This window comes from Sturnira hondurensis, unplaced genomic scaffold (genome assembly GCF_014824575.4).
Source record: "Sturnira hondurensis isolate 20B ecotype Veracruz unplaced genomic scaffold, ASM1482457v3 Scaffold0019216, whole genome shotgun sequence".
Taxonomy (NCBI): domain Eukaryota; kingdom Metazoa; phylum Chordata; class Mammalia; order Chiroptera; family Phyllostomidae; genus Sturnira; species Sturnira hondurensis.
This window is the reverse complement of record NW_028091847.1, coordinates 9,405,733-9,425,081: the sequence shown is the minus strand read 5'-3', so window position 1 is coordinate 9,425,081 and position 19,349 is coordinate 9,405,733. Positions and strand designations below refer to the sequence as shown.

The 19,349-nt window shown below is 47.3% G+C and overlaps 1 protein-coding gene across 1 annotated transcript in view; it reads right to left on the bottom strand.

The window, feature by feature from the left end:
• PLXNA2 (plexin A2) overlaps positions 1–19,349 on the bottom strand; it is a 209,399-nt gene that overhangs the window by 49,012 nt on the left and 141,038 nt on the right. The window contains exons 9-12 of the mRNA XM_037070964.1: positions 16,854–16,968; positions 8,245–8,445; positions 6,376–6,472; positions 2,838–3,028 (exon numbers count right to left, since the gene is read on the bottom strand). Of these exons, the coding sequence (XP_036926859.1) occupies positions 2,838–3,028; positions 6,376–6,472; positions 8,245–8,445; positions 16,854–16,968 (604 nt within the window). The remainder of the gene's footprint in view (positions 1–2,837; positions 3,029–6,375; positions 6,473–8,244; positions 8,446–16,853; positions 16,969–19,349) is intronic.

The window sequence follows — 19,349 nt, the reverse complement described above, 5'->3', positions numbered from 1 at the left end:
CATTTATGAGCTGAAATTCTACTATAAATAAGAGCTTTCTCTCTCCCCCATGAATTTTATTTTTATTTATATCAGTAAAGGCCATGCATTCTTATTTTATTCTATTGTTTATTGTTCATTAATGATTATTATATGTTTTCTCACTAAAATCACTCCAGATTTTACCACTGGGGACAAATCAAGTTGGCTGCTATGCCCTTTGGACATGTACCCCACATTTGTTGTTAGAACTCATTGTCAAGAACATACAACCCGAATTTAACTGTGAAGAAACATCAGACAAATTCTAATTGAGGGACAACTACAAGATAATTGGCCTGCGCCAGTACTCTGCACCAGTATCAAGGTCATGAAACACAAAGAAAGATTGGAGCACAAAGAGGACATGATAATGAATGTCACATGTGACCCTGGATTGGCTCCTGGGCCAGAAAAAGGACATCAGTGGGACAACTGGCAAACTGTGAACAAAGCATGCATACTAGATGGCATTACTGTGTCAGTGCTAACATCCTGATCTTGGTAATTATACTGTGGTTATGTAAGATGTTAATTTTAGAGAATCTGGGTGAAGGGTATATGAAAGTTCTTTGTACTATTTTTGTACCTTTTATTAAGTCTGAAATTATTTCAAAAATTAAAAGTTAAAAAATGGAAAATGACTTTACAGGGAGAAGAGGGGAATGCAAAAGAAACATTCCTGATAGAACATTCCAGGCCTGTGTCCTCCCTCCCACAAATCCTGTCCAGAATGATGTGGCCAGAGTGGCGTGGGACACACCATGGATTTGTCTCTCCAAAAAGATGCACCTTCCCCATGGCCTCTGCTTGAAAACACCAACGGGAGCCCCCACTGCTTGGGGCTTCAGGTTTCTGCTGCTGTGTTCACCGAGAAAATCAATTACAGCCTAATTACCTCAGGGGGTTAATTAGCATTGTGTAGCTGGGTGTCCTCCCTGAACAGAGCAGCCTGTCAGTCCCCGGTCAGTGAGCAGGGGTAACAGAGGCAGAGGTTCCCAGGGAGAAGCCTGCCTTTGGGCTGGGAGTCGGCTCCTGCCAGTTGGGAAGTCGACAGATGGGGCTGGGGCAGCAGCCAGGGTTGGCAGAGGCGGGAGGAAGCGAGTCCCTGGTCTAATTTAAGAACGCGGATGATGCAGGCACAGAGACCTAGAGACCACAACTGCATCAACAAAAAGTGCAGACCAGAGCGAGCTATCAGGCCAACAGCTGCTGGAAATCATGACAATCGGGGCGAAGGCACGGAGCACTGAGCAGCAGGGAGCCAGCTGTCTGGGGCCAGGGGCCGGGCAGACCCTGCACTCTTTCCCAGCAACGCGCGCGCGCGCGCGCACACACACACACACACACACGCACACACGAAAGTCAGTAGCCCCCAAGCGAAATGGGACTGGAGAAGCCCAGCCTTTGACAGGTAGAGGCTACGCCCACTTCACACCTTCCTACTTGGACACGGCCGAAGTCACTGTCCCACAGCACTGTGCTTGCCCTGGGATACGCTGCCATGTGGCTGGATGAGTGTCTCTGCTCTGTACCAGCTAAGAAGGTTGGATATAAAGTATAAGGAAGCTCCATTTCTTGTTTTATGTTACTTGAGCAAAAATACTAAAGGTTTAAAAAATGGTTTTATAATTACATACATCGAAGCTAAAATTCTGGCTCTACCACGTAATAGCTGTGTGAACTTGGGCAACTCACTCCATTCCTCTGAGCCTCTCATTTCTTCATCTATAAAACAGAGGTGAGAATATTTACTTCCCATGGTGGCTGTGAGGATTAAATGCCACAGTGACAACAAAGCCCACTAAATAAATGCCTGCTTCCTCTTCAAATAACCATCTGTAGGTTAACATATTCATTTGATCTCGAGGGTTTTCTTTTCACTGATGTGCATCTTGGATACGATCATAAGGATGCTTCAGAAGTTTCCCCATAGTCACCGACACAGGTGAGAGCCACAGTTGCTTTCTTTGGGCCAGGAGTGAAAACGAGGCAGGGAAAGCGACAGAGCTTCTGCTCATAAAAGAGGCAGAATGCAGCCCTGCCTGCTTTCTTCAACGCACAGACCACAGTGGTACTTGCCCAGGCCTTTATTCCTAGTCACCCGAAGGAACGTGCAATTAGTTTCATAGCACAAGTGACAGTCAGTGAATTGGGAGTACTGAAGAGTGATGAGTACATAATGCCAGCAAAGTTAAATACAACCGTTCCTCTCCCAGGCCATTCAAAACCCCAGCAGCTGCATTTTCATTCACGTCATGTATTCATCTTCCTTTGCAATTTGCTATTCAGGAAACATCATTTTTTTCCAGGACAATTAATTATCTATTTCTTTCCATTAACATGCACAAACAAATTGGGACAGAGAGTAAACCCTGGGAAATGGTACAGTGGCTAATGTAGTGCCTGCCTTTACTTTCTTCTGTCTTCAACTTTGCAACTCTGAGCTAATTTGGCTCCTGAAATCCCATTTCTGCTGAGAAAAGTAAAATCTGCTTTCTGAAATGTTCACCCACCATGCAGCCAATTTCTCATTCCCCACCCTGGCTGGCCAGCCTGGCAGGGAGGCTGGGCTGGCTCTGCCTCCCTTATTGCATGCACACACACATTCTTGCACAGGTACAAGGACACACTTCCATACACTTGTCACTTACACTTGGACATGGGCCATCAAGACACCCACAAGAGGCTCTATACATCTCCACATTTATCACACCCTATGCCAAGAATTCTTCCACCAAGGCTCAAGTCGCCATCCTCACCCACTGCCCTGGGGCAGGCTCCTGGTCCTGCTCTGGAACGGGGTCGGGGGGACTCACCTCGGTGATCTGGGGGTTGGAGCACTTCACATTGTGGCTGGACCAGTCAAGCCAGGGGCTGGAGGGGCTGGCGCAGTGCTGGTGGAGGGTGCACCTGCGCTCGCCGCTGCACCAGCCACACTCAAACTTCCGGTCGGCCTTCAGGCACAGTCCACAGCTCTCCCGCTGGGCCGCACACTTGTAGAGGTGGACTGTGAAGACAGGGAGACAGTCATAGATGGGGCCAGAGAGGACCTCCTATAACTTACCCTCTTCTTGCAGGTGTGACAGCAACCGTCCCCAACCATAGATAATACCAATAATCATCACTGTCATTGCAAGAATAACGGATGAAAAAGTAATACTAAGTGGAGCATCTTGGAAATCATTTAAGGGCAATACAGAAAATACTATTATTTAAAAGTTCTGGCTCCAGATTGAATCAGATCAAGGCTTTAATTGAAGTGTCACCACTTCCTAGCTATGTGACAAAGAATCTGACCTCCCGGAACCTTGTTTACTTAATCTATAACATGGGATAATCACTGTTTTCTTTAAGGTTTGAATGGGATGTTGTGTATTAAGTGCTTAGCACAGTGCCTGTACCATACATATTTGATGTTCTGCTCACGCTTTTATCTTTTCTTTGACTACAAACTACACTCTCTACATGCTGCCCCTCTGACTCTTGCACGTGGCCCGCATCCTAGGAGTAAGGACTAATTTCCCCATTTCACGTGAAAAATGAAGCTCAGAGACATGGAATGACTCTTGCGGCTTACTAAGGTTAGTGCCCTGAGCTAGGGCCCTGAGGTTCTGTTTGGCTGAGCTGCTGGACTGTCCGTCCTGAGCAGAGAGGCACCTGGACTGGCACAACAGGAAGTGGTGGGTCTGGGAGAGGAGTCAGCCTGGGCTTCAAAAAGCCCAGGTGCCTGGCTAAGTGGAGGCTAAGCTGACAAGGAACAAGGGTGACACAGAGAGGACAGAGTGGCCACTTAACAGGTCACTTCTAGAGTCTGTAAATTCACTTTTTTTGCACCTGTCATTTCCTCATGTAGAAGCCCTCGACAGGCCGGTTAGCAGAACTGTGTTTTTGTGAGCCTGGGACTTAGTTTTTGCCTGCTGGTATTTTGAACTCAGAATCCCAAGTAGAATTCTGCAGGAGCAGAATACTCAGCAAGTGGTTTTCAACTCCTCTGCCTAGCAGAAATAAGACTGGGCGGTGTGTCTCCATCAGGTACATGCCCTAGGGGAAGCATATTTTTTATTCTTCCATAGGTCCCCATCCTTTTCCTCTGCTCTGCCAGCATCCCCAGTCCCAGCTGTAGGGACTAGACTTAAACGCCCTTCTTCCTATGGCTTCTTATGGTAGAGGATGGGAGATGGGGATCTTACAATGAACAAGTATACACCGCCCATTTGGTACAATGCACAAATGGTCCATATCTAGTATCTCATTTGATCCTCATGATGACCCTGAGAGGAGGGCATCCCTTTCCCCCTTTTACGGATGAGGGTGTAGGGAGGAGCAGTAATTAGTCTGAGTGCACATAGCTGCAAGTGAAAAAGACAGGATGTGAACCCCAATGTGTTAAACTCTGGAACCCAAGTCCTCACGTGCGATGGCCCTCTCCACCAGCACAGTGTGCAGCCTCTGGGATCCCTCGGGCCCTGGGAAGGAGATTGGTGTGAAGCTGCCACTGCTCACACCCTCCAGAGCTGCTGAAAATGACAGAAGGGAGGGTTCTGATGCAGCAGCTTGGATGTGACTGCTTTTCTCTAAGCTCCAGGTGCAAAGGCAACCTCTGGTGAAGAGAGCCCGGATCCTCAGCAGGGCAAATGTCTGTTCTTAGTGCTGGAAAAATTTGGCCTGGGCATGAGGAGAAAGAGAAAAAAAACACCCTCCCTGTTTTACTTTCCCTCTCCCAGTCTAAGTAGCATGGCTTTTCATGGCGGCATCTGGAACAGGGAGCTGTGGCCGCACGATGCTGTAGCACTTGCAGGCCCCACTGTGGCCTTGGTCTCCCTCTCTGTGTCCACCCCCGCCCCGACCTGGGGACCCTTTGGATGAGGGAGAGGCTTGTGGCAGCCCTGGCTATTTGAACTGTGGTGAGGCATGTGGCTCACGGCGGAGGGGGACAGGGGGGAGGAGGCTACACATCCTACAGCGGCATGGGTTCCCAGGAGTGCAGGGATGTGCCTCAGCACGCAAGCTCTGCAATTAGATGGTCTTCATTCAAAGCCTGGCTTGTATTATCTGACTCTTGGTCTGTTTCTTTTCAATCCCCCCAGCTTTATTGAAGTATGATTGACAAATAAAATTGTACTATAGTTAAATCCTGATGATTTGATATATACATGCACGTAATAAAACGATTCCTCCCATCTAGTTAATTAACACACACACCCTTCACCATATAGTGAGAAAATTGAAGTTCTACTCTGTTTTCCAATTTGAATTATGCCATACAGTGTTATCAACTAAAGTCATCATAGTTCACATCAGATCTTCAGACCTTATTCATCTTATAGCTGAAGGTTTGTACCTTTTATGAACCTCTTCCTCATTTCCCCACCCCCAGCCCTGCCAATCACCTTCCTACTTTCTGTTTCTATGAGTTTGACTTTTAAAAAAGATTCCACTTATAAGTGATAATCATACTGTTAATGTCTTAAATATATGAAACAATTCATTAGTTTGCATATTTGCACAGGGCCATGTATCATTTCAGTATCATTTCTGTATCATTTCTCTGTATCATTTCAGTCTTGTATAGGTGCTGCCAAAGTAAGACTCTTGGTTCATTTCTTAACTTCATTGGGTTTAGGTTTTTTAATTTGTAAAGTGAGAATAATATTAGTGCATACCTATCGGGGTTGTTGCAATGATTATGAAAAATAATCTGAGAGCAGTGAGCGCTCATCAAATTGGAGGTACTCGTGTCATTCTTGAGAGCATGATAGAATGTTGGTATTTGCTATATTGAGGGTGGTGCCTACCTGGCACATAGGGGGAGCTGCACGTGTGTTTGTGGGGCAATGAACATGGGTGGCCCCCAAAGAGCACTGCCCTGCATCAGCCTAGCTCCTTCCTGAACTTCCTGGTACCAGCTGTGCACTTGAATCCCCATTATAGTCTCTCCCACCCACCCCAGAACTAGGGGAGCAGCCTTAAAAACCTTCTTTGTGCAAGGATGGGGCCAAAGACAGGAACCAGAACCTGACTGGAAACAATATCTCCATTTCCAGGGAAACTGGCAGGACATCCCGCCTGCTGTTCTCCTAGGTCAGGTTCCACAGACACTTCAAAGTCTCCGGGAGCCTAAGAAAAACACGATGAGCCGGCAGCCACAGCGGATGCTCTGGTTGTAATAAAACAAGATTCCCAACAGGACTCCTTTGATGGCTCCAAATGTTGGTTTCGGATCCTCTGAAGAGTTCCACTGACAGAGGGGGTATATTATTTGTGGCATAATGGCCAGCAGGCTCTAAAGCTGCCAGCCCTCTCTTTCCCAGGGTCACAGACAGGTCGAAACTCTACCTGGAAGTAGATGCTTACCTTTCAGGTCCTGAGGGTTGTCGATGATGAAATTGCCATTCCACACCACGGCGAAGTCCACGGCCAGGTTGCTGATATCCATCCCGTCATACTGGTACTGTGGGGAGAGGGCAGAGACACTGATTAGTGAGCTTTTCTATCGCAGTGGGTCAGGGATGCTTCGGATTTCTCAGGGAACCGGAGGGTATAGCTGGAAAGAAACCAGTGACTCCAGTTCCATATGGGCTGAGGAAGCAGCAGAGGGACAATCAGAAGAACCCTAATATGCAACTCGACTATCCCTGTGGCCCACTGTCCTGACTCCTAGTCCCTCATACCAACAGGATCCAGCCCAAACCCCTTAGCTTGGCGTTTAGGGCCTTCCAGATCCAAACTCACTTCCCCAACTTTCTCTTCCACTGCTCTCCTACAGAAGTATCTGAATCCATTTGACTGTAAACGCACCCACCGAAGCACCTCTCTGTGCCTCTCGCAAAGAGTGCCTCCCTCTCCCTACGGCATCAGTCCTTCAACCCATCATGGTCTTCCTAGTCTAGCTCAGACTCACCTTCATTAGGTGTTTTCCCTGTCATCCCTGCTAGTGCTCCCCTAAGCCCTCTGTCCCCTGATGTTGCCAATCTCTGTCTTTAACTTGGCACTTCCCAGGAGCTGCCTTGCACTGTTTTCTGGGCAAGTCCAGTATCTCCATAAGTTCCGTGTACTGCTCAGTAAACCCCACAGAGCCTTGAGCAGAGCACATGCATAACAGTTGGCTGGGGGCCACAGTGGCCCTCTATTTCTACATGTGAGCTTTACTTTAGTCAAAAGTCCGCTAGGAAAAGTGCCCAGTGCCCTGTGGGCAGAGATCTGATCAGCTCTAACATGAAAGGCCTCAAGCTGTGGCCAAGAGTTGGCTCTCTCTCCTGTGCTGATCCCCACAGGGGACATTAAGCCCTTCATATACTTCAGAAACAGCCCCTCTCAATGACCCAAGCCCTGTCTCTGTGAAGGGGGGACCTCTAGGAATCCCTGCTATGGGGAATGCCCCAGCTCTGGCCACTTAGCTCTCAGGGCATGGCCCTATCAGCCCTCTTGCCCAAGCCCTTCCTGCCTCCTTCTTCCCTTTGTTATGTTCCATTCCTTTCTCCTCCCTCCTTCCCCTAGTGCCTGGCGGCCTTCCACCCATTACAAATTCTATCACCCGACTGTGACTGTGACCCAGCAATCTGACAGCTCCCTGATAAGAGGCCCAGATTCTCTTTATCTCTCCCAGGCGAATTAGCTTCCCTCAACACCTTTGTCATGTCACCCCCCCATCTCTAGTTGACCCCCCACCATCACAGAGAGGGAGTTGGCAGATAGAAAGATCTTCTCTGCGCTGGTATTATAATTAAACACCTCGGGCTTTTTGTCTGGCATTCAGAATTGGTTGACCCTTGCTGCTCTTGAAACCCACTGCTTCCACTTCCTTCCTCCCCCCTCCCCCATCCCATTACACTTCCTGCTTGTGTCTCCTGTGTAGCGCCCTCCAGTTCACCCACTCTTGCAATTTGCACTCCCTGAATGCAGATACGGTTTGCAGTGAAGCTGACCGGTTTTGGCTGAAGTTTCAACGGAGGCCAAGAGGTGCTCATAAAACTCAGAAAGGGCACAAAGTCCTCAACTTATACCATTAGGGTCCTCATACCACTCCACCTCCTCTGATGCCATCAACCTGCTCTTTGCTTGCTGAGAGGCCTGGTGTGCATGCCTGCTCCCCTGTCCCTGGGCATCTGAGATCAGGCTGTGGGCCTGCAAGGTTCTGGAAACTGGGGCAGGCCAGGCTGTGGGCCTGGCAGGGGTGTGAGAGAAAGCTTGCTCCCGGCAGGGTCTGAGCCCAAGTCTTCTTACCGAACTGTTCTGGCACTGGACGCTGGAGCTGTTGAATCGCAGGGCGGGCACTCGGTGGATCGCCCCCTGGATGTTGAGGACACACTCATAGCCTCGCTGCCCGGACTGAGGCTGGGGAAGATTCCGAGCCTTAAGGGTGATGGGCTTTACCTCCCCGACTGGTATCAATATCTCCTCTGTGGGCACCAGCTGTGGACAGTCCTGGGGGAGCAAGCAGAGAAGCTCCATCTGTCCTGGCTCATACCTTCCTGCTCACCTGAGCCAGGGCAGAGGACAGGGCCTGACGCCAGGCCAGACCCTCTGGTATCCAGGTGGGCTGCCCAGGAGAAGGACATACCTCCTTTAAGGGGCAGGTGGAGTCAGCAGGGAAAATCAAGTCCATCTCTTAGCTCCTGGCCATAGATATCATCATCCCCATTCCACAAGTTGTCCTGAATCTGGTGTGTGTGTTATAATTTGGGAATTAATTTTCAGGCACTGGTGTGAGAGCCTGAGGATTTTATCTCCTGAGAAACAGGATAAAAGAGTCTCCATGTATCCCTGTCCCCAGTCTGGAACCCCCACCTCTCCGTTTCATTCATCTGTTCCCCAGAGCCAGCCGCCTTGCACTGTCCCTGCCCAAAGCATTCCGTTATCAGTGGCTTCAGCTCCCCGCTCCAACTGTGGACCTTTGCAGGAGGTGAATCAAGTCCTCCCAGCAATGCTCTAAACACTGTCGCCGGCTTTTTATCTCGTTTCATTACCAGACCCTGCATGAATGCCATGTTGCTTTGAAAAAAAAAAAACTGGAAAAAAATCTTGATGAGCAGGGACTGTAAGAAGGACCAAGAGAGAGAGAGGAAGTGATTGATTTTCCTCAGTTCTATTCCTAGATGTTGCTTCTCCACTGGAGGCCGAATTACCACTTCCCCGCAGCCCCAATCCCCTGCCCACTTTCTCCTTCTCCAGGGAGGACAGAGCTCAGTTAGCCTCCCACAGTGGCAAGCTGACTGTCACCTCCACATGTAACCATTTCTGCTCATCCCATTTTCCTCCGGTTGGGAGAATGTGGGGGTTGATATTGTTACCCTGCAGAGGATGCTACTGGCATTAAGTCCCTGGGGATGTGGGGCAAGATTGCTGAACTTCCTGCAAGGTCTGGGATTACCTTCAATAAGATATTGTCCCTGTCTTAATGCTGGAGGCGATATTGAGCACGGACAGCCTTAGAGGGAGACTGGAAGAACCAGGCTGACTTACAGTGTGGCTTAGGCAGCTTTCTCTTCCCTCCGGACCTCAAGTGCAATCCCTTCACAACTTGGCCCCTGCCTACCTCCTACCCAGAAGTTCTTGTGCATCAGCCATAAGAGTTTAAGATTGATTTGGGGGGACCAGCCTTACTCATTCACCTCTGGTCACTTGTAGATGCTTTTCTCTCTGCTGGAAACACTTACTCCTACCCACATCTTCCTCTGTCCCGGGGCCCTATTTAATAGCTGATTGCCTTTTATTCATCTACACACTCGGCATCTCCTTCTTTGGAAAGCTGTCCCTGACCCTCTCCCTGCACTGGTCTCCAGGCTGGGTTACAGATATTGCCCTGTGATAGCATCTAGTCCTCAGAATTGCTGCTTCTTGTTGGCTTGCCTTTCTCAGTGGTCTGTGAGCCTTGAGGATCTGGCTGGAGCTTATTTACCGTGTCCCCAGTCTTTATCCCAGTTCCTGACATGTAGCGGGTACCTACCTGGTCATTGCTTCTAGGACGGTAAGTGAAAAATGAGAAAATGAAGCAACAGACAAAATGACTTATACATTTCCTTCTAGATCCCACTTTCCAGGATTTTTTACAGAAGAGGGGACAGCCTTGCCTTCAGAACAGCAAGAGACTTGAGGAGTTTGATTCCCAAAGTTGGGGTTACAGATGGTCATTGTTACTGTAATCACACAATGATCGAGTTGGCATGTCCACATCTATTAAGAAATCTGAGGATACATGAGAAGCTGGGTCCAGGGGAACTTCCCCATAGAAACCTAGCTAGGAGCCCCCAAATGACCCTCCAGGGACCCTGATGCTGTCCCCCACCTACACACAAGCTGTACAGAGGACACCAAGCAGGCAAGGTTTCCATGAGAGACAGAATCACAAGGCAATGCCAGAACAGATGGGTCCATGCTCAGAAGCCAGTCATTCAAGCTGCCAAGTCATAAACTTGCTCTTTACCGAATTCTCACTTTCATCCCCTGTGGGTGCTCTTCATGGAGTCTTTCATATATTTATAGGCAAGAAAAATATAAACACCACTTTAGGGAAACCCAGGCATCTCATGGAAAAGGAGATATTATTTCCTGTTGGTGGCTGAAAAATCCCCTCTGAGTCTAATAAACTAGAATGTTAACTTAGACTAGAAATAAGGCTGAGGTATATAATGAGGAGGTGTGTGTGTGAGAGAGAGAGAGAATGAATAAATCTTTAGGCTCAAAACTGGTCGACACATTATAAATGATGACCAACTGTTTTGCATCTCTAATGAGCCCAGAGAACAAATTCAGATATTTCAGTAGCAGAGGCTTAAAAATGTGCTTTTGGACGTATAATGTCTGAAGTTAGAAAATAAGATTGTAGAATCCTATTAACTTTGACAAAAGTATATATTTATACCCATATTTATTTTTTATATGTAATATTACATATACACACACATACACAGTCTCATTTCTTTGTTTGGGCTAAGTCTGATTCAGTTTGGAGGATTAACAGTCAAAAGCAGACACTCCAGCCCTGGCCGGGTGGCTCAGTTGATTGGAGAATCATTCCATACACTGAAAAGTTTTGGGTTCGATCTCTGGTTGGGGAGTATACAGAGAGAAACCACCTAAGTTCCTCTCTCTCTTTACCTCTCTCTCTCTCACTCTCAAATCAATAAATCTATCCTTGGGTGAGGAGTAGAAAAAAAAATTTTATGAGAACTCTTCAGAATTTTTTTTCCTAAGAAATTTTGGAATTTGACAAAATTCTAAATTTTTATGGTCTGCTGTTTCAGAGCATTTGTCACTGAATTTAAAGACAATGCCTGGGTAGTTCTCAAATGCCTACACAGGCTCCCAGTGCCCCACTAGACAAGGATGTCTTATGCTTTACTTGTATATTTGGCTGTTTCTCTCAGGCGAGAGAGGGTGGGATTCATCCTTCTAGTCTCCAGGGCAAAAGAGAGAAGTGGTTGGTGTCCAGGTACACTGTTCTCTTCTTGGGAAATAGGGGTAGGGGAAGACATAGACCCTTTGGCTTGTGAGTTGGTTTTGGTGGATGCAGTAATGAGGGAGCAACAAGGCTTGGGTGGAAATGCAGTGGTGAGGGCTGAAGGTAGGTGCAGTGGAGCAGGCAGCGCAGAATGTTGGCAAGTTGTTGGAACTTCAATACCTCTGGAGCTTGAGGAAGGGGACGGGTTTCATCACATACAAGATACAAGGAGGCTACTTCTGACCTGTCTGCTCCTGTGAGTATGCATATACACACATACACACACATACTTCCTATCCTAAGAACAAGAGAGCAAATAACCACACTATGCTTCTTCCACAGAACCCGAGGACCATTGCTGACATTGCTAAAATGCCCATCGCTGCTGCTGATCCCCTCAGTGTTGAATGACCCCTCTAGATCAGTCCTCTTATTCTTCTGTCTCTAGGCAGCAGCATCACCTCCTTGTCAGCCACTGAGTTCCCATCAAGATGAACAGAGGCTGTATTCGGGAATATCGCAGGCGCGGGGGAGGCAGGGGGGGAGGCGACGTGACCACGGGGAGAGCAGGACCCTGGCACAGGAGCCCCCCTCCCTCCATTTTAGGACTGCATCGTCACTCTGGTGGCTGTGCATCACCAGCTCTCAGTGCTGGGGCCCCTCAGCTCTATAAAGTGACTTCTCCCAGGTGAAAAATGGCATTATCGTCACCTACCGGACTTCAAAGAGAGAGCAGTCAGCATCCCGGGAAGCTAATCGGATTTATTTGGTTCCACCTTCCCCTTGGGGCATGGCATAAAGAAGATATTTATGTATCTACATCTAACTAGGCCTGGCTTAGCCGTGGAGGGAGATGAGCTTTTAAAGCTGAAAGCCATATACACTCCAGTGCACACGGCTTGCTAACACCATTGTCACAGCTGGATCCAGCCTACGGATGCGGAGATTTGGGGGCTCCCATCAGAAATTTGCTGTACTCTGAGTGGTGGAAAGGTTTTTCACACCCTAACAAGAGTTCAAAGGTCATTCAACTGAAATTCAGATTCCTTGTCTAGAAAATGGGCCAATAATAACTGCTGACACTGGATTGCCTGGGAGAATATATAAGTGCGTCGTAATGGGAATAAGTGGAATTAACAATGTTAGTGTTATTACTGCATATTTCTGTTGTGCTTGTGCATCTACATCTCAATTTATTATTCTAAATAGAGTCCATTTCATAGAGTAGATTAAGTGAGATATTAAAATGTTGCATATATAATAAGCACTAAGTAAATGTTCACTACTGTTTTCATTTTTGTGTTGCACTCACTCTAAAATGGCCAAGCATTTCATAGTCATGTCAAAGCATGGTCTTGGTGCATCAGCCCTCTGACAACGGTGGGCAGATCCACCTCATGGCTGGCAGTCTCTGGAGCTGGATGTGGCAATGCTGCCCTATCTGACATGGGCANTGCCTGGGAGAATATATAGGTGCGTCATAATGGGAATAAGTGGAATTAACAATGTTAGTGTTATTACTGCATATTTCTGTTGTGCTTGTGCACCTATATCTCAATTTATTCTCCTAAATAGAGTCCATTTCATAGAGTAGATTAAGTGAGATATTAAAATGTTGCATATATAATAAGCACTAAGTAAATGTTCACTACTGTTTTCATTTTTGTGTAGCACTCACTCTAAAATGGCGAAGCATTTCATAGTCGTGTCAAAGCATGGTCTTGGTGCACCAGCCCTCTGACAACGGTGGGCAGATCCACCTCATGGCTGGCAGTCTCTGTAGCTGGATGTGGCAATGCTGCCCTATCTGACATGGGCACTGTCCCCACCCGTAGAGATGGATTTCTGCTGGTTCCTCCACACCCGAAACCCTTGGGACCAACAGCAAAAGGCCAGGTGGATGTCAGTTCTTCTACTGTGGTTGTGGCCATGCAGACACACAAGCTAACTGGCCCTGATTTTCTACAGAAGGCAGACTGTACTCAGCTTTTTTGGATGCCTGAGTTCTCTGTAGCCTTGGGCAGAAATCCTAAGTTTTTAGCATCTTGGTTACTATAAATATCAAATATGAATTATGTGAAACTGCAGGTCTGTTGCAAGAAGCAATTGAGATGCCATATGTCAGTGGTTCTCAATCTTTAGGCTATCCTGGGATGAGGCCCCAGAATTTGAATTTCTAACACAGTCCCAGGTGCTGCTGCTGTGGCTGGCTTCCCCCACCCCCCCCACTCTTTCTGAGAACTGTCACAATCGAGAGAATTACAAATGTGTGATGCATTCATGTTGCTATGTAAATCAGTGGAGCTAATCAGTTATATGTTGTTTCTAGGAAGTAGAGAGACAGAGAGAAAATTTTTATTCAAAGTTAGGGGAGCCTTATTGGAAGTACAATAGAGATATTCTAGAACCCTAAAGAAGCACCTAAGAGGTTTCCAGTCCTCAGAAGAACCTGAGGCTGTCAGACTGGACTCCTCATGGAGTCAGGGGACCCTCTCCCAAGCTGCACAGGTGTACTTTGCTGTCCCCATGTTTTCAGGAATGGGGTTCCCTATAAACAGAGGTTTGGATGGAAGAGCACAGGGCTGGGAGCTATTTGTTGGGGAAAGCTGGGCAGTGGCTGCGAGCTAAAGCAGTATCAGGAGGAAGCTGAGAGAGGCCCTGGTGTCCTCACTGGGAGCCTGCACCCTATTTCCTTTCTTGAGAAAAAGCCGGAGCCAGATGGAGTCTGGGCTTCCCTCACCAGCCTCCCAAGAGCTAATCACTGGGCCACACCAGCCCTGTGCATATTAGCAGAAAAAGAGTGGTCTGGCCCATTCCTGGAGGTGAGTGGAGACAAAGGCACCTCTCCTACCCCAAGGAACAGACATGAAGGAGAAAAGGAAAAACTAAAAGGAGATGGGAAGCTTCTGAGTTTACCCCCAGGCTCTTACCCTATTAATTCAACCCTGAGTTGTAAGGGGTGGGAGTGGGGTGGGGGGACGTATGAGACCCAGCTCTCTGGATCGCCTGAGTCTCATCCCTGTAGCTGAGAGGGGGCTGTGTTCCAGTGACTTCCAAGGGGCATAAGGGAGGCTGGCATGCTTCCAATCAGTCCTCTGGGGTTCGGCCCTCCTGGCCTCCACACCAGGCAGTTTGTTTGTCTTGCTCAGTGACACAGCTGCCCTCCCTCCCTCTGCCTGTAGCGGCAGGCTTGGCTTCGGGTTTCTCTTGCCCGAAGGGGAGCCCTAGGAGAAAATGCAGCAGCTGTTCTGTCTTGTCCAGATCTGCACTTCACCCTCTGAGTGCGTGCGTGTGTTCTGTGGTCCACCTCGATTTATTTTGTTCAGGAACTTGGAAGTTTAGAAGTGGCCACTGTGAAGGTCAGTCTCCCAGACGGCTTATCTTGATCCTTAGCTGCCTTTAATCTGAGCAAACCTTCCCGTGGCTTCCGTTTTTCCTGGCCTCACCTCACCTCCCTTTTTCACACTTCTGTTAACTCCCAAGCTGGGTTAATTACCCCACTTCAGTCCCTCAGCTCTTGGGCCCTCTTCATGAGTGAGAACACAGACCTGAAAGCAGTTTCATATTCTTGCAGAATGCTGGGGCCGGGATGAATTTCCAAGCTCCAGTAAGACCAACGTACTGCTTTCTGGTCAGCTACGTCAAAGCGCAGCAGGTGGCAAGAGGAAAAACCTTTTCCCAAACGTTTCAAGGGACCAGATTCTACGGCGCTGAGGCACCTGTGGGTGCGTCTGCCTTAGGTGCCTGCCAGCTTCATCTATGTTTCTCTCTTTCAATACTGGGAACTCCTACTTTTCCAGCTGAATATAATACATATTGCTTCAGAAAGTAAGAATTCAAGGTCAAGGATGTGTGTTTGGGTTCTGGCTGGTGTGGCTCAGTGGATTGAGCGCGGGCCTGCGAACCTCACGATTGCGGTTCGATTCCCAGTCAGGGCACATGCCGGGGTTGCAGGCCATTTCTCAGCAGGGGACTCACGAGAGGCAACCATACATTGATATCTCTCTCCTTCTCTCCTTCCCTTCCCCTTTAAAGATAAATAAATAAAAAAAAATTTTAAATGTAAAAAAAAGAATGTGTGTTTGGGAAAGCTAAATGCCTACTTTCTTTTTTATTTTAATTTAAAGATTTTTTTTAGCTTTATTGAGGTATAAATGACAAATAAAAGTTTTAAATATTTAAAAATATTTAAAGTGCACATTGTAATGATTTGATATGTGTAGATCAAGGCCTATTTTCTTTTGTTTATCCATGGAAGCAACCAGCACATGTAACAAGAGTAGGAGACACATAAGACTCTATTTCCTGAAATCTTAGACATGTAGATCCAAGGAACCCTTTCCATCAATGGCATTTGACTAAAGCAGTCATTGGTTTATCCATTCGTTCATGCATGTGTTCCAGAAACACTCACTGAAGAAGGCACTAAGGATTTAAAAATAAGATGCAGCCTTGGCCTTCAAGGAGCCTGTGGTCTTGTGGAAGAATTAGACCTGCAGAGAAAGACTGCGGCAGCATATGCAGACTCGACTCTGTCTCTTATTTACGTTTGTGAGTTTTCCCAAAGGCAGACTAAGAGGGGATGTAGTTATGTGCCCTGTGTATTTGTATGAACACATAAAGTCTCTATATTTGTTCAAACCCAACCACTGGCCACCCCAAGATGTGAAAAACATTAGCCACAAGACAGGGAAGTGGACCAGGCAGGCTTCATTGTCCTAAAGCATGCTGTGAATATGTAGGGAAGTCAACATCAATGAATAATCGTTGGATGGAATATTTGCTGGAAAGATAAGCAATTTGCTTTTTCGCTGTGTTGATAACAAAGGTGGCTCAGACCTTAGGGATGAAACATTGATGTATAATAAAATGGGACTTTTAGCAAGGCCTGGTTCTTTTCACCAGCTGAATTTCTCTCTCTTTCTATAAGGCCACCCACTCAGTCATACATCAGAGTCAAAGAATCATTGAATTTTACACTTGGAAGAGAAGTTGGCATGAAAGAATGGTTGCAAGTGAATGTTCTATTGAACTAGACTATGTCTGCAGCCAAGCAAAGGGCTTAGACTCAAAGAATAAATGCCATTCACTACACTATTCTAGACCATGGAGTCTGTTTGGTTGGAAATGTTTCCTCTAGACTTTCAGTTTCAACCCTCTGTTCCCCTCAAGCTTTTGAATTCAGAGTCTTAGGAGTCTAGTAGATACAGTGCACTTCTCCACCTCTGGGGCATTTCCTGCCACTTTTTGAGCTTTATAATAACATGACTATCTAACATGTAGAATCTCTGGGAGAAGACCAAGATGGGCCAGAGCCAGGAGGTGGCCAAGCTAAGGGAGGGCCACTCAGATTCAGTGGGGACATTGCCACGCCAAGGTGAGCCCTGCTTACCTCTGAAATATTGATCCGGCCTTCCTGGAAGGAGCAGGTGGTGGGGTCATGAGTGCAGAGGTTGCGGTACTTGCACCAGTGGCAGCGGAAGGCGCTGGTGACACAAGACAGGCACCTGCAAAGGTGGAGATAGTAAGAGGCAAAGAGAAGGAAGCAGAGATGGAGGATAAGGGTGCTAGGAAGCCTAGGCATCCTGACGTTAGTCTGTTTATCCTAGTCTTACTCTCAGGAGGGTAGATAGGTGGGGCAACCCCCAGCACTGAGACCTGTGGATTTGCTCTCCAAGATATTCATTCACTGGACCAGAGACCTGAAAAAATAAATGAATCCAGAGTGGAAATAGTGTAACCTATAAAGTAGTGGTGTAGTAGAGCTGGCCTGTATCAGCTCATGAGAGCTGATTATTTATATCTTTAGGAATTTTTCAAACAGGTTGACATCATGTCGATAACTTGAAAATTGGCCACAGAGGAAGTATTTCCACTTTAGACACTGGCAAATGAAAATATGGGCCTTTCCCCTCTGATTGCTGGTGGTTGAACATTTCCCAGCATACCACCACTTATGTGACAGAAAAGCTGAGAGACACGGGTGGAAACTGGGCAGATCTGATTCCAGTCTTGCCTCTGGCACTGCCACTGGGGTCACCCTGAGTAAGTCACCTCACCTTCTGAATAGGCATTTTTTCCTGTCTGTAATCAAACTTTCCTGTCTACTCCACAGTGCTGTTTAGCGTCAAACCAGATAATGCATTGGGAATGGATTTGAAAAATACAATGTTAAATGTATTATTTTCAAGTGCTTAAATTACCTATTATTTGAAGATCTCAAATCACATTGGTTAATGCTCGGTTCATATCACCTGCGATCCTGAGCTTTGGGAGCCAAACAATATTAAAATGGAAACTTTATCCCACTCTCCAAGTAGTCCAGCATAGGTAGCAATAGCCCGTGTGTGTGGCTCCTATGTATTTCTTGCCAGGGTGAATGCCTCCCTCCTTGCTCTCTCACCTGGAGGCTGAGCATATTGTTTTGGCTTTGTGTGTGATCAGACCATTATCATGGAAATGGGTTCTGTAAGGTAGGGTTGATCTTCCTGCCCCTGGACTGCTTCTCCAGCCTAGCATTTCACAACTGGACAACCTGGAAGGGACATAGCCCCGTCTACAATCTGGCGCCACCTGGTGGGGCCTCTCATTACACTTGGGCATATGGGACTCCATCCTGAGGGGCCATCGCTAATAGGCACTTCACCTCCCCCTTGCTTCCCTCATTTTTATTCCCTCTGCGTATGCCCAAAGTTATTTCATATCTGAGCTTGGGCCAGACTGACTGAGTCTTGCTAACATTTTATGATTCAGTAAGTAAATAATGAAACTGGACCAAGGATGATGAGATGGGGTTGTAAGCCTGGCTCTCCCACTGTTAATTTTGTGGGAGCACTTGTCCTCTGCAGGTCTCCTTTTACCACATTTAAAGGAGAGGACTGAATAAGCACAAAAATTCTGCGACTTTTTACTATGAATGCCAAGCTAGATAGTGTTTGGCAATAAAATGATGCAATCTGTGCTGTCAAGGCGACCTGCTTTTTTTTTCCTCCTAAGACTTGCTGCTTGTGACAGCATCTCTGTTGCCACAGCAATGCATGGTTGAAAGTGGTGGCATCACACTGGACTGCCATGGAGATGAGAATACGCTCACCAGCAATGCGGTCCATCACCACTGTGCCGGAGTCTGAGAAGGTTGGGAGGTTCTTTGTTCTAAGGTGCTTGCAGTTCCCCAAACTGGGCTGGCTGGGATTGGAATGCAGTGGTTATTGGGCAGTTTTGTCTGTTTGGACTTCAGCCACTGGCTTCCCTGCTCTGACTCCTCCCCGCTCCCTGGGCTGGTTTTACTTGTCCTTTCTTATCACATTTGTCGATTTGGCCCAATGAGGCACAGCTATGTCTCCTTCCTTAACTTCGGTGGAGGCCCTAGAACTCCAGCAGATGACTGTAACCATCAGAATCAACATCAGAGAAGGGGAGAGAGGAGGACTGGCTCATCTGTCTATTTTAAGGGCTAAAACATTCCTCTTGGGCTTAGCTGTACACAGGCCCTCTACCCACGTGCATGCTGGGCCCACTGTGGCCACAGTTTAGATCCTAGGACTTGATGCCTTGGAGTTCTGTGGACTATGTAGGCCTCAGGCTGTCCCTGCCTCAGACAATGGGAAGAAAGAGTCCATAGAATTGTCCCAGTTACTGCTCCCTCTGGTATGAAGTTGTTGGGGGTGATCTCTCTTTTCTGAATGTTCAAGGTCATTGGTCCTGTGACCAATGTTCCCACTTTGTAAGGAAGAAGTCCTAGTTTCTTTTCCAGAGAGGATCATCAGAAACTAAATGAGGGTCTCTCTCTCCATTGCTCTAAGCACGCCTGGCTTCCTGCACAGCTGTAGGATCTCATAGCTTGTGGGCACCCATTGGTAGGCATTCTGCTGCTGTAGATGGCCAGTGA